The following is a 16,475-nucleotide window of genomic DNA, read 5'->3' on the forward strand; positions in this document are numbered from 1 at the left end:
CCTGGAGAGCTACCCTCCTGAAGGTTTTAACTCCAACCCTGTTCCTGGAGAGATACCCTCCTGTAGGTTTTAACTCCAACCCTGTTCCTGGAGAGATACCCTCCTGTAGGTTTTAACTCCAACCCTGTTCCTGGAGAGAGACCCTCCTGTAGGTTTTAACTCCAACCCTGTTCCCGGAGAGATACCCTCCTGTAGGTTAAAACCAACAGGAGGGTAGCTGTTCCAGGAACAGGGTCGGCCAGGCCTGATGCAATTCCTATAGAACCTGCTCTGTCTATGACAGGTAGCAGACCTGGCTGGGGTCACTCTGATTAGCCCTGATGTAATTTCTGTATTAACCTGCTCTGTCTATGACAGGTAGCAGACCTGGCTGTGGCTCCTCTGACCATCACCTATGTGAGAGAGAAGGTGATAGACTTCTCTAAGCCCTTCATGACTCTGGGCATCAGTATCCTGTACCACAAACCCAACGGCACCAACCCCGGAGTGTTCTCCTTCCTCAACCCCCTGTCTCCTGACATCTGGATGTATGTACTACTGGCCTGCCTCGGAGTCAGCTGTGTCCTGTTTGTCATCGCCAGGTAAGGGGTCAGGGGTCACGGGTTAGGGTGAACACTGTCTCCTGACATCTGGATGTATGTACTACTGGCCTGCCTCGGAGTCAGTTGTGTCCTGTTTGTCATCGCCAGGTAAGGGGTTAGGGGTCAGGGGTCAGGGGTTAGGGTGAACACTGTCTCCTGACATCTGGATGTACAGGTTTACTGCCAAAATAAAAGCAACACTTGACTAAATGAGGGTTCTGGCGGTTCTGTTCTGGTGTGGGGTGCATTTTCCTGGTGGGGTTTGGGTCCCCCTTAGAGGGCAGAGTAAATGCCAATAAATACACAGCCATTCTGAGTGATCACCTTCAACCAGGGCTCCCGAGTGGCGCTGCGGTCTAAGGCACTGCGTCTCAGTGCAAGAGGCGTCACTACAGTCCCTGGTTTGAATCCAGGCTGTATCACATTCGGCCGTGATTGGGAGTCCCATAGGGTGGCGAACAATTGGCCCAGCGTTGTCTGGGTTTGGCTGGGGTAGGCCGTCACTGTAAATAAGAATTTGTTCTTAACTGACTTGCTTATTTAAAATAAAGTTAAATATATATATATTTTTAAAGCATTACAATGCCCCCAGCCAAAGGGTACAAGTGGTCACTGAATGGTTTGATGAGCATGAAAACGATGTGAACCATATGACACGGCCGTCTCAGTCACTGTCGTGTAATCAAACTTGTCTGTACGTGAGTAAAATATTCAAACTTTTGTTCTTGTTGCTCTGATTTATAAATCCAGACCTTGTTGTGGATGTAGAGCAGATACATCCTGGATTACCTTGGGTGTTGGTGGTTATGGCAACCGCGGTGTGTCGGAGAGATGAAGACACTCAAATCTTCTGCTGCGAAAGTGTTGGTTGTTCTCAGGTCAGTCCATATGGATGAGGTGATGTCTGTTCCTACAGACAGACCCGGTGGGGAACTTCCACCATCGTGGTGCTATATGTTTTCCCTCAGCACTGTTCCTGTGACTCTGTGACGCTTTCTGAAGCGTTGCTCTGATCCTTACTCATTCTATCCTTTTCCTTTGAGCTGACAGCTGCTGTGTTTGGGATCTCAGCCCCATTTTCAGCCCAATTTAACGCTTACGGGAGATTCTGGAGCGGTGCAAGTTTTTCACCACCGTCAACAAAACATCAAATGATGGAATTTCTTTGTGGAAGAATGGTGTCACATCCCTCCACTAGAGTTCCAGACACTTGTAGAATCTATGCCAAGGTGCATTGAAGCTGTACTGGCGGTTCGAAGTGGCCCAACGCCCTTTTTGTTGGTGTTTCCTTTATTTTGGCAATTACCTGTATATGCTTCTGGCCAACCTCTGAGTCAGATGTGTAGTGTTTGTCATCGCCGGGTAGAGGTTAGGGTTTAGGGTGTAGGGCGTAGGGTGTAAGAGTGTAGGGGTTAGGGTTTAGAGTGAACCCTGTGCTTCTGGCCTGGCTCTGAGTCAGCTGTGCTCTCGTTGTCATTATCAGGTAACGAACGGCCTCTTAAAGCTGAAATACGTCACTTTTTGGGTGATCCGACCAAATTCATGTAGGAATGTGAGTTATAGATCTGTCATTCTTATTAAAGCAAGTCTAAGAAGCGGTAGATATGTTCTATATGTGCTATTTCTATGCTTCCCGTTCTTTAAAGGGCATTCAGCAGTTGCTACATCCATTTTTGGACTTATAATTAGTGATATGTACCGATTGATCCTTGAAGAATATAACTTATAAATGCCTCATGAGCTTAGTCATGAACTCGTGAACTCATGAACTGTCGTAACCCATCACAACCTAAAATATAAGCTTGTTTTACTCCAACATTTGTAAACAAAGAAAATGTAAACAAACACTTTTTTTTTTACTACATTTTAATTGAGAAGTAAGCATTGGTCTGAAGCCAAAAAAGAAAGAAAATTCACATGAGCACGTGTAACAGTTTAACTTTACGTCCGTCCCCTCGCCCATACCCGGGCGCGAACCAGGGACCTTCTGCACACATCAACAACTGACACCCACGAAGCACCGTTACCCATCGCTCCACAAAGGCCGCGGCCCTTGCAGAGCAAGGGGAACTACTACTTCAAGGTCTCAAAGCGAGTGACGTAACCGATTGTAACGCTATTAGCGCGCACCACCGCTAACTAGCTAGCCATTTCACATCCGTTACACACGTACTTCACCCATGTTCTACCAAGGTTCTCCAGCACACAGCTTTGACCTACTACTGTAGCTATGTTGGTCTATTGTACTTCAAACAATGTGTAGGCATGTTGGTTAGGATTCAAACTTTCTCAAACAGCCTAATTCATTCTCTTCATAGAAATAATGGACTTTACATTACTTTACTTTAGTGTCCTGCTAATAAAATAATGTACAGTGCTTTCAGAAAGTATTCAGACCCCTTGACTTTTTCCAAATATTTTTACGTTACAGCCTTATTCTAAAATTGATTAAATAAAGAAAACATCCTCAGCAATCTACACACAATACCCCATAATGACAAAGCGAAAACAGGTTTTTAGAGATTTTCACAAATCTATTAAAATGTTAAAACAGAAATACCTTATTTACATAAGTATTCAGACCCTTTGCTATGAGACTCGGAATTGAGCTTAGGTGCATCCTGTTTCCATTGATCATCCTTGAGATGTTTCTGCAACTTGGAGTCCACCTGTGGTAAATTCAATTGATTGGACATGATTGGAAAGGCACACACCTGTCTATTTAAGGTCCCACAGTTGACAGTGTATTTCAGAGCAAAAACCAAGCCGTGAGGTCGAAGGAATTGTCTGTAGAGCTCAGAGACAGGATTGTGTCGAGGCACAGATCTGGGGAAGGGTTCCAAAATATTTCTGCAGCATTGAAGGTCCAACAACACAGGGGCCTCCATCATTCTTAAATGGAAAAAGTTTGGATCCACCAAGACTCTTCCTAGAGCTGGTCGCCCGGCCAAACTGAGCAATTGGGGGAGAAGGGCCTTGGTCAGGGAGGTGACCAATAACTCGATGGTCACTCTGACAGAGCTCTAGAGAGAGATGGGAGAACCTTCCAGAAGGACAACCATCTCTGCAACATTCCACCAATCAGGCCTTTATGGTAGAGTGAACAGACGGTAGCCACTCCTCAGTAAAAGGCACATGACAGCCCGCTTGGACTTTGCCAAAAGGCACCTAAAGACTCTCAGACCATGAGAAACAAGATTCGTTGGTCTGATGAAACTAAGATTGAACTCTTTGGCCGGAATGCCAAACATCACGTCTGGAGGAAACCTGCACCATCCCTACTCATGGTGGTGGCAGAATCATGCTGGGGGATGTTTTTCAGCGGCAGGGCCTGGGAGACTAGTCAGGGTTGAGGCAAAGATGAACGGAGCAAAGTACAGCAAGCTCCTTGATGAAAACCTGCTCCATAGCTCTCAGGATCTTCTCCGGGTCAACGACGCTAAGCACACAGCCAAGATAACGCAGGACTGGCTTCGTGAAAAGTCTCCGAATGTCCTTGAGTGGCCCAGCCAGAGCCTGGACTTAAACCTGATCGAACATCTCTGGAGAGACCTGAAAATAGCTGTGCAGCAACGCTCCCCAATCAACCTAACAGAGCTTGAGAGGATCTGCAGAGAAGAATGTGAGAAACTCCCCAAATACAGGTGTGCCAAGGTTGTAGCGTCATACCCAAGAAGACTCAAGGATGTAATCGCTGTCAAAGGTGTCATTATGGGTTATTGTGTGTAGATGGATGAGAAAATATATATTTTTAATTCAGGCTGTGGAATAAGTCATGGGGTATGAATACTTTCTGAATGTCTTTGTTGTTCGTAGTTGAGGAAAATGTAGCATAGCTAACTGCAGTGTTTGTCCTGTCTGAAATCTGTCTACCTTGTCTTGCTGCAGCATAGGTCTAAGGCGTAGCCTACCTAGCTAGTTTTCCAATGCCCATTGCATGCATTGTAAAGTAGCTAGCTAGCAGTGTGACAGTTTCCCAACGTTTGGCGTTGGCTTTGATCCTGCTTTGAACTTATTTAGCTAGCTATCTATGTTTTGTCGAAGAATGTATGATATATTGTGGTATGAACTGGTCATACTCGTTAGCTAACGTTGCAGCCTTACGTTAGGCTAACGTTACCTAGATAACATTAACTAGCTATCATAACAGCCAAGGACTTTTGCGGTCTTATTTGTGCATGTTTGTTTGTGCATTGATTACACGCAAGTGTCTAGGTCATCAGTTTACACATGATGACTTCAGCCATATGAAAAACCTTGCTTGGCTAAATATATATAGCTTTCCTTGCTTGTTGGTTAGCTACCTAGCCAACGTTAGCTCTCATCTGACGCTAACGGAGTCGGTGCAGCCAGCTGGTTTCTTCATGCATCGCGCCGACAGAAACAAACATCTTTCCGGTAAGAAGAGGGGCGGGGGGGTATGCCTTATGATTAACGAGAAGTGGTGTGATCATCATAACAACACACAAGAACTCAAGTCGTTCTGTTCACCTGATCTAGAACTCCTCACAATCAAATGTCGACCGCATTATCTACCAAGGGAATTCTCGTCAATCATAATCACAGCCGTATACATTCCCCCCCAAGCAGACACATCGATGGCCCTGAACGAACTTTATCTGACTCTTTGTAAACTGGAAACCACACACCCTGAGGCTGCATTCATCGTAGCTGGGGATTTTAACAAGGCTAATCTAAAAACAAAACTCCCTAAATTCTATCAGCATATCGATTGTGCTACCAGGGCTGGAAAAACACTAGACCATTGTTATACTAATTTCCGCGACGCTTATAAGGCCCTCCCCCGCCCCCCTTTCGGAAAAGCTGACCACGACTCCATTTTGTTGATTCCAGCCTACAAACAAAAACTCAAACAACAAGCTCCCGCGCTCAGGTCTGTTCAACGCTGGTCCGACCAATCTGAATCCACGCTTCAAGACTGCTTCGATCACGCAGATTGGAATATGTTCCGCATCGCGTCCAACAACAATATTGACGAATATGCTGATTCGGTGAGCGAGTTCATTAGGAAGTGCATTGACGATGTCGTACCCACAGCAACGATAAAAACATTCCCAAACCAGAAACCGTGGATTGACGGCAGCATTCGCGTGAAACTGAAAGCGCGAACCACTGCTTTTAACCAGGGCAAGGTGACCGGAAGCATGACCGAATACAAACAGTGTAGCTATTCTCTCCGCAAGGCAATCAAACAGGCCAAGTCTCAGTACAGAGACAAAATCGAGTCGAAATTCAACAGCTCAGACACAAGAGGTATGTGGCAGGGTCTACAGTCAATCACGGATTACAAAAAGAAAACCAGCCCCGTCGAGGACCAGGATGTCTTGCTCCCAGACAGGCTAAACAACTTTTTTGCCCGCTTTGAGGACAACACAGTGCCACTGACACGGCCCCCTACCAAAACCTGCGGGCTCTCCTTCACTGCAGCCGAGGTGAGTAAAACATTTAAACGTGTTAACCCTCGCAAGGCTGCAGGCCCAGACGGCATTCCCAGCCGCGTCCTCAGAGCATGCGCAGACCAGCTGGCTGGTGTGTTTACGGACATATTCAATCAATCCTTATCCCAGTCTGCTGTTCCCACATGCTTCAAGAGGGCCACCATTGTTCCTGTTCCCAAGAAAGCTAAGGTAACTGAGCTAAACGACTACCGCCCCGTAGCACTCACTTCCGTCATCATGAAGTGCTTTGAGAGACTAGTCAAGGACCATATCACCTCCACCCTACCGGACACCCTAGACCCACTCCAATTTGCTTACCGACCCAATAGGTCCACAGACGACGCAATCGCAACCACACTGCACACTGCCCTAACCCATCTGGACAAGAGGAATACCCATGTGAGAATGCTGTTCATCGATTACAGCTCAGCATTTAACACCATAGTACCCTCCAAACTCGTCATCAAGCTCGAGACCCTGGGTCTCGACCCCGCCCTGTGCAACTGGGTCCTGGACTTCCTGACGGGCCGCCCCCAGGTGGTGAGGGTAGGTAACAACATCTCCACCCCGCTGATCCTCAACACTGGGGCCCCACAAGGGTGCGTTCTGAGCCCTCTCCTGTACTCCCTGTTCACCCACGACTGCGTGGCCATGCACGCCTCCAACTCAATCATCAAGTTTGCGGATGACACTACAGTGGTAGGCTTGATCACCAACAACGACGAGACGGCCTACAGGGAGGAGGTGAGGGCCCTCGGAGTGTGGTGTCAGGAAAATAACCTCATACTCAACGTCAACAAAACAAAGGAGATGATTGTGGACTTCAGGAAACAGCAGAGGGAGCACCCCCCTATCCACATCGACGGGTCAGTAGTGGAGAAGGTGGAAAGTTTTAAGTTCCTCGGTGTACACATCACGGACAAACTGAACTGGTCCACCCACACAGACAGCGTTGTGAAGAAGGCGCAGCAGCGCCTCTTCAACCTCAGGAGGCTGAAGAAATTCGGCTTGTCACCAAAAGCACTCACAAACTTCTACAGATGCACAATCGAGAGCATCCTGTCGGGCTGTATCACCGCCTGGTACGGCAACTGCTCCGCCCACAACCGTAAGGCTCTCCAGAGGGTAGTGAGGTCTGCAGAACGCATCACCAGGGGCAAACTACCTGCCCTCCAGGACACCTACACCACCCGATGTCACAGGAAGGCCATAAAGATCATCAAGGACAACAACCACCCAAGCCACTGCCTGTTCACCCCGCTATCATCCAGAAGGCGAGGTCAGTACAGGTGCATCAAAGCAGGGACCGAGAGACTGAAAAACAGCTTCTATCTCAAGGCCATCAGACTGTTAAACAGCCACCACTAACATTTAGCGGCCGCTGCCAACATACTGACTCAACTCCAGCCACTTTAAAAATGGGAATTGATGGAAATTATGTAAAAATGTACCACTAGCCACTTTAAGCAATGCCACTTAATACAATGTTTACATACCCTACATTACCCATCTCATATGTATATATACTGTACTCTATATCATCTACTGCATCTTGCCATCTTTATGCAATACATGTACCACTAGCCACTTTAAACTATGCCACTTTATGTTTACATACCCTACAGTACTCATCTCATATGTATATACCGTACTCTATACCATCTACTGCATCTGCCATGCCGTTCTGTACCACCACTCATCCATATATCTTTATGTACATATTCTTTATCCCTTTACACTTGTGTGTGTGTGTAAGGTAGTAGTGTGGAATTGTTAGGTTAGATTACTGTTGGTTATTACTGCATTGTCGGAACTAGAAGCACAAGCATTTCGCTACACTCGCATTAACATCTGCTAACCATGTGTATGTGACTAATAAAATTTGATTTGATTTGATTTGATTTGATTTATAACATTACGTTAGCTAGTTAGCCAGCTAGCTACCTAGTTAGCCAGCTAAAACCATATTCATTGGCTAGCTAGCTACCTTTCTTTGCCTGTTTGTTAGCTAGCTAGCTTTCAGATGACTGGTGTTAGCTAGCTACTGAGGCTAGCTGCTGGACAAGCAACCTAATGTTAGCTAATGTGATATCTGTTTGTATTTATTGGTTAACCTCAGCTTGAATACCACCATATTGCTAGCTATCTACAATAGCCTAGGTTGGTTCCATACACTTCTTATGACTGGCAGCCTGGTGGAAAAATGTGGAAATATATTTAATTGGATTATTGGAAATATATTTCACAGTGGTTTAGATGGTATAATGGTTTTCCCTTAATTCTTGTTTTGTGACGAACTCAAATTAGTAGAACTTTCTGAATTTTTGCAAAACAGGAAATGGCAGAGCGGTTTCTGCATATTTCACTTTTAAAATGTTGGGAGTGTGATTTGTGCCGCTTTTATATACACTGGGGTGACAATGTGCTGTGAAGGACATCCTATAAGTGCTATTAGACTTACCACAGTCTCCAAAGGGAAATGGATTTAAATGCGGGTGGAAATTAATGTGTATTGCTGCAATTATTCTGAGTGCGTCCCAAATGACATCACTTTGGGCCCTGGTCAAAAGTAGTGCACCATGTAGGGAATATGGTGTCATTTGGGACGCACACTTTGTATTCCCTGGTTGGGGTGTACCCTTTGTATTCCCTGGTTGGGGTGTACCCTTTGTATTCCCTGGTTGGGGTGTACCCTTTGTATTCCCTGGTTGGGGTGTACCCTTTGTATTCCCTGGTTGGGGTGTGTACCAGTATTTATAACAGAGACCTAAAGACCTCATGATGGTTATCTGCCAGGACTCTCTTCCCTGAACCAGAGAGGACCAACACCACTTTACAACAGAATGTAGAAGGAACCAACACCACTTTACAACAGAATGTAGAAGGGACCAACAAGACTTTAAAACAGAATGTAGAGGGAACCAACACCACTTTACAACAGAATGTAGAAGGAACCAACAAGACTTTACAACAGAATGTAGAGGGAACCAACAAGACTTTACAACAGAATGTAGAGGGAACCAACACCACTTTACAACAGAATGTAGAGGGAACCAACACCACTTTACAACAGAATGTAGAGGGAACCAACACCACTTTACAACATAATATAGAGGGAACCAACACCACTTTACAACAGAATGTAGAGGGAACCAACACCACTTTACAACAGAATGTAGAAGGAACAAACACCACTTTACAACAGAATGTAGAGGGAACCAACACCACTTTACAACAGAATGTAGAGGGAACCAACACCACTTTACAACAGAATGTAGAGGGATCCAACACCACTTTACAACAGAATGTAGAGGGAACCAACACCACTTTACAACAGAATGTAGAGGGAACCAACACCACTTTACAACAGAATGTAGAAGGGACCAACACCACTTTACAACAGAATGTAGAACGAACCAACACCACTTTACAACAGAATGTAGAAGGAACCAACACCACTTTACAACATAATGTAGAGGGCAAAACACCACTTTACAACATAATGTAGAAGGAACCAACACCACTTTACAACATAATATAGAGGGAACAAACACCACTTTACAACATAATGTAGAGGGAACCAACACCACTTTACAACAGAATGTAGAAGGAACCAACACCACTTTACAACAGAATGTAGAAGGAACCAACAAGACTTTACAACAGAATGTAGAGGGAACCAACACCACTTTACAACATAATGTAGAGGGAACCAACACCACTTTACAACAGAATGTAGAGGGAACCAACACCACTTTACAACAGAATGTAGAAGGAACCAACACCACTTTACAACAGAATGTAGAAGGAACCAACAAGACTTTACAACAGAATGTAGAAGGGACCAACACCACTTTACAACATAATGTAGAGGGCAAAACACCACTTTACAACATAATGTAGAGGGAACCAACACCACTTTACAACAGAATGTAGAAGGAACCAACACCACTTTACAACATAATGTAGAGGGCAAAACACCACTTTACAACATAATGTAGAAGGAACCAACACCACTTTACAACATAATATAGAGGGAACCAACACCACTTTACAACAGAATGTAGAAGGAACCAACACCACTTTACAACAGAATGTAGAGGGAACCAACACCAATTTACAACAGAATGTAGAACGAACCAACACCACTTTACAACAGAATGTAGAAGGAACCAACAAGACTTTACAACAGAATGTAGAAGGAACCAACACCACTTTACAACAGAATGTAGAGGGAACCAACACCACTTTACAACATAATATAGAGGGAACCAACACCACTTTACAACAGAATGTAGAAGGAACCAACACCACTTTACAACAGAATGTAGAAGGAACCAACACCACTTTACAACAGAATGTAGAAGGGACCAACACCACTTTACAACATAATGTAGAGGGCAAAACACCACTTTACAACATAATGTAGAGGGAACCAACACCACTTTACAACAGAATGTAGAAGGAACCAACACCACTTTACAACATAATGTAGAGGGCAAAACACCACTTTACAACATAATGTAGAAGGAACCAACACCACTTTACAACATAATATAGAGGGAACCAACACCACTTTACAACAGAATGTAGAAGGAACCAACACCACTTTACAACAGAATGTAGAGGGAACCAACACCAATTTACAACAGAATGTAGAACGAACCAACACCACTTTACAACAGAATGTAGAAGGAACCAACAAGACTTTACAACAGAATGTAGAAGGAACCAACACCACTTTACAACAGAATGTAGAGGGAACCAACACCACTTTACAACATAATATAGAGGGAACCAACACCACTTTACAACAGAATGTAGAAGGAACCAACACCACTTTACAACAGAATGTAGAGGGAACCAACACCACTTTACAACATAATGTAGAGGGAACCAACACCACTTTACAACAGAATGTAGAGGGCAAAACACCACTTTACAACAGAATGTAGAGGGATCCAACACCACTTTACAACAGAATGTAGAGGGAACCAACACCACTTTACAACAGAATGTAGAAGGAACCAACACCACTTTACAACAGAATGTAGAAGGAACCAACACCACTTTACAACAGAATGTAGAGGGAACCAACACCACTTTACAACAGAATGTAGAGGGAACCAACACCACTTTACAACAGAATGTAGAGGGATCCAACACCACTTTACAACAGAATGTAGAGGGAACCAACACCACTTTACAACAGAATGTAGAGGGAACCAACACCACTTTACAACATAATGTAGAAGGAACCAACACCACTTTACAACATAATATAGAGGGAACAAACACCACTTTACAACATAATGTAGAGGGAACCAACACCACTTTACAACAGAATGTAGAAGGAACCAACACCACTTTACAACAGAATGTAGAAGGAACCAACAAGACTTTACAACAGAATGTAGAGGGAACCAACAAGACTTTACAACAGAATGTAGAGGGAACCAACACCACTTTACAACATAATGTAGAGGGAACCAACACCACTTTACAACAGAATGTAGAAGGAACCAACACCACTTTACAACAGAATGTAGAAGGGACCAACACCACTTTACAACAGAATGTAGAGGGCAAAACACCACTTTACAACATAATGTAGAGGGAACCAACACCACTTTACAACAGAATGTAGAAGGAACCAACACCACTTTACAACATAATGTAGAGGGCAAAACACCCCTTTACAACATAATGTAGAAGGAACCAACACCACTTTACAACATAATATAGAGGGAACCAACACCACTTTACAACAGAATGTAGAAGGAACCAACACCACTTTACAACAGAATGTAGAGGGAACCAACACCAATTTACAACAGAATGTAGAACGAACCAACACCACTTTACAACAGAATGTAGAAGGAACCAACAAGACTTTACAACAGAATGTAGAAGGAACCAACACCACTTTACAACAGAATGTAGAGGGAACCAACACCACTTTACAACATAATATAGAGGGAACCAACACCACTTTACAACAGAATGTAGAAGGAACCAACACCACTTTACAACAGAATGTAGAGGGAACCAACACCACTTTACAACATAATGTAGAGGGAACCAACACCACTTTACAACAGAATGTAGAGGGAACCAACACCACTTTACAACATAATATAGAGGGAACCAACACCACTTTACAACAGAATGTAGAAGGAACCAACACCACTTTACAACAGAATGTAGAAGGAACCAACACCACTTTACAACAGAATGTAGAGGGAACCAACACCACTTTACAACAGAATGTAGAGGGATCCAACACCACTTTACAACAGAATGTAGAGGGAACCAACACCACTTTACAACAGAATGTAGAAGGAACCAACACCACTTTACAACAGAATGTAGAAGGAACCAACACCACTTTACAACAGAATGTAGAGGGAACCAACACCACTTTACAACATAATGTAGAAGGAACCAACAAGACTTTACAACAGAATGTAGAAGGAACCAACACCACTTTACAACAGAATGTAGAAAGAACCAACAAGACTCTACAACAGAATGTAGAAGGAACCAACACCACTTTACAACAGCATGTAGAAGGAACCAACACCACTTTACAACATAATGTAGAAGGAACCAACAAGACTTTACAACAGAATGTAGAAGGAACCAACACCACTTTACAACAGAATGTAGAAAGAACCAACAAGACTCTACAACAGAATGTAGAAGGAACCAACACCACTTTACAACAGCATGTAGAAGGAACCAACACCACTTTACAACAGAATGTAGAGGGAACCAACAAGACTTTACAACAGAATGTAGAAGGGACCAACAAGACTTTACAACAGAATATAGAGGGAACCAACACCACTTTACAACAGAATGTAGAAGGAACCAACACCACTTTACAACAGAATGTAGAGGGAACCAACACCACTTTACAACAGAATGTAGAGGGATCCAACACCACTTTACAACAGAATGTAGAGGGAACCAACACCACTTTACAACAGAATGTAGAAGGAACCAACACCACTTTACAACAGAATGTAGAAGGAACCAACACCACTTTACAACAGAATGTAGAGGGAACCAACACCACTTTACAACATAATGTAGAAGGAACCAACAAGACTTTACAACAGAATGTAGAAGGAACCAACACCACTTTACAACAGAATGTAGAAAGAACCAACAAGACTCTACAACAGAATGTAGAAGGAACCAACACCACTTTACAACAGCATGTAGAAGGAACCAACACCACTTTACAACAGAATGTAGAGGGAACCAACACCACTTTACAACAGAATGTAGAGCGAACCAACACCACTTTACAACAGAATGTAGAGGGAACCAACACCACTTTACAACATAATATAGAGGGAACCAACAAGACTTTACAACAGAATGTAGAAGGGACCAACAAGACTTTACAACAGAATATAGAGGGAACCAACACCACTTTACAACAGAATGTAGAAGGAACCAACACCACTTTACAACAGAATTTAGAGGGATCCAACACCACTTTACAACAGAATGTAGAGGGAACCAACACCACTTTACAACAGAATGTAGAGGGAACCAACACCACTTTACAACAGAATGTAGAGGGATCCAACACCACTTTACAACAGAATGTAGAGGGAACCAACACCACTTTACAACAGAATGTAGAAGGAACCAACACCACTTTACAACAGAATGTAGAAGGAACCAACACCACTTTACAACAGAATGTAGAGGGAACCAACACCACTTTACAACATAATGTAGAAGGAACCAACAAGACTTTACAACAGAATGTAGAAGGAACCAACACCACTTTACAACAGAATGTAGAAAGAACCAACAAGACTCTACAACAGAATGTAGAAGGAACCAACACCACTTTACAACAGAATGTAGAAGGAACCAACACCACTTTACAACAGAATGTAGAAGGAACCAACACCACTTTACAACAGAATGTAGAAGGGACCAACACCACTTTACAACATAATGTAGAGGGCAAAACACCACTTTACAACATAATGTAGAGGGAACCAACACCACTTTACAACAGAATGTAGAAGGAACCAACACCACTTTACAACATAATGTAGAGGGCAAAACACCACTTTACAACATAATGTAGAAGGAACCAACACCACTTTACAACATAATATAGAGGGAACCAACACCACTTTACAACAGAATGTAGAAGGAACCAACACCACTTTACAACAGAATGTAGAGGGAACCAACACCACTTTACAACAGAATGTAGAACGAACCAACACCACTTTACAACAGAATGTAGAGGGAACCAACACCACTTTACAACAGAATGTAGAAGGAACCAACACCACTTTACAACAGAATGTAGAAGGAACCAACACCACTTTACAACAGAATGTAGAGGGAACCAACACCACTTTACAACAGAATGTAGAGGGAACCAACACCACTTTACAACAGAATGTAGAGGGATCCAACACCACTTTACAACAGAATGTAGAGGGAACCAACACCACTTTACAACAGAATGTAGAGGGAACCAACACCACTTTACAACATAATGTAGAAGGAACCAACACCACTTTACAACATAATATAGAGGGAACAAACACCACTTTACAACATAATGTAGAGGGAACCAACACCACTTTACAACAGAATGTAGAAGGAACCAACACCACTTTACAACAGAATGTAGAAGGAACCAACAAGACTTTACAACAGAATGTAGAGGGAACCAACAAGACTTTACAACAGAATGTAGAGGGAACCAACACCACTTTACAACATAATGTAGAGGGAACCAACACCACTTTACAACAGAATGTAGAAGGAACCAACACCACTTTACAACAGAATGTAGAAGGGACCAACACCACTTTACAACAGAATGTAGAGGGCAAAACACCACTTTACAACATAATGTAGAGGGAACCAACACCACTTTACAACAGAATGTAGAAGGAACCAACACCACTTTACAACATAATGTAGAGGGCAAAACACCCCTTTACAACATAATGTAGAAGGAACCAACACCACTTTACAACATAATATAGAGGGAACCAACACCACTTTACAACAGAATGTAGAAGGAACCAACACCACTTTACAACAGAATGTAGAGGGAACCAACACCAATTTACAACAGAATGTAGAACGAACCAACACCACTTTACAACAGAATGTAGAAGGAACCAACAAGACTTTACAACAGAATGTAGAAGGAACCAACACCACTTTACAACAGAATGTAGAGGGAACCAACACCACTTTACAACATAATATAGAGGGAACCAACACCACTTTACAACAGAATGTAGAAGGAACCAACACCACTTTACAACAGAATGTAGAGGGAACCAACACCACTTTACAACATAATGTAGAGGGAACCAACACCACTTTACAACAGAATGTAGAGGGAACCAACACCACTTTACAACATAATATAGAGGGAACCAACACCACTTTACAACAGAATGTAGAAGGAACCAACACCACCCTACAACAGAATGTAGAAGGAACCAACACCACTTTACAACAGAATGTAGAGGGAACCAACACCACTTTACAACAGAATGTAGAGGGATCCAACACCACTTTACAACAGAATGTAGAGGGAACCAACACCACTTTACAACAGAATGTAGAAGGAACCAACACCACTTTACAACAGAATGTAGAAGGAACCAACACCACTTTACAACAGAATGTAGAGGGAACCAACACCACTTTACAACATAATGTAGAAGGAACCAACAAGACTTTACAACAGAATGTAGAAGGAACCAACACCACTTTACAACAGAATGTAGAAAGAACCAACAAGACTCTACAACAGAATGTAGAAGGAACCAACACCACTTTACAACAGCATGTAGAAGGAACCAACACCACTTTACAACATAATGTAGAAGGAACCAACAAGACTTTACAACAGAATGTAGAAGGAACCAACACCACTTTACAACAGAATGTAGAAAGAACCAACAAGACTCTACAACAGAATGTAGAAGGAACCAACACCACTTTACAACAGCATGTAGAAGGAACCAACACCACTTTACAACAGAATGTAGAGGGAACCAACAAGACTTTACAACAGAATGTAGAAGGGACCAACAAGACTTTACAACAGAATATAGAGGGAACCAACACCACTTTACAACAGAATGTAGAAGGAACCAACACCACTTTACAACAGAATGTAGAGGGAACCAACACCACTTTACAACAGAATGTAGAGGGATCCAACACCACTTTACAACAGAATGTAGAGGGAACCAACACCACTTTACAACAGAATGTAGAAGGAACCAACACCACTTTACAACAGAATGTAGAAGGAACCAACACCACTTTACAACAGAATGTAGAGGGAACCAACACCACTTTACAACATAATGTAGAAGGAACCAACAAGACTTTACAACAGAATGTAGAAGGAACC

The 16,475-nt window shown here is 43.1% G+C and overlaps 1 protein-coding gene across 2 annotated transcripts in view; it reads left to right on the forward strand.

Annotated features, from left to right (window-relative positions):
* Nucleotides 1-16,475, forward strand: part of LOC139548413 (glutamate receptor ionotropic, kainate 1) — a 137,941-nt gene that overhangs the window by 111,052 nt on the left and 10,414 nt on the right. For both annotated transcript variants that reach the window (XM_071358096.1, XM_071358098.1), the window contains one exon: nucleotides 358-581. In XM_071358096.1, coding sequence (XP_071214197.1) covers nucleotides 358-581 — 224 coding nt within the window. The remainder of the gene's footprint in view (nucleotides 1-357; nucleotides 582-16,475) is intronic.

Source organism: Salvelinus alpinus, chromosome 21 (genome assembly GCF_045679555.1).
Source record: "Salvelinus alpinus chromosome 21, SLU_Salpinus.1, whole genome shotgun sequence".
In the NCBI taxonomy this organism is placed as follows: Eukaryota; Metazoa; Chordata; class Actinopteri; order Salmoniformes; family Salmonidae; genus Salvelinus; species Salvelinus alpinus.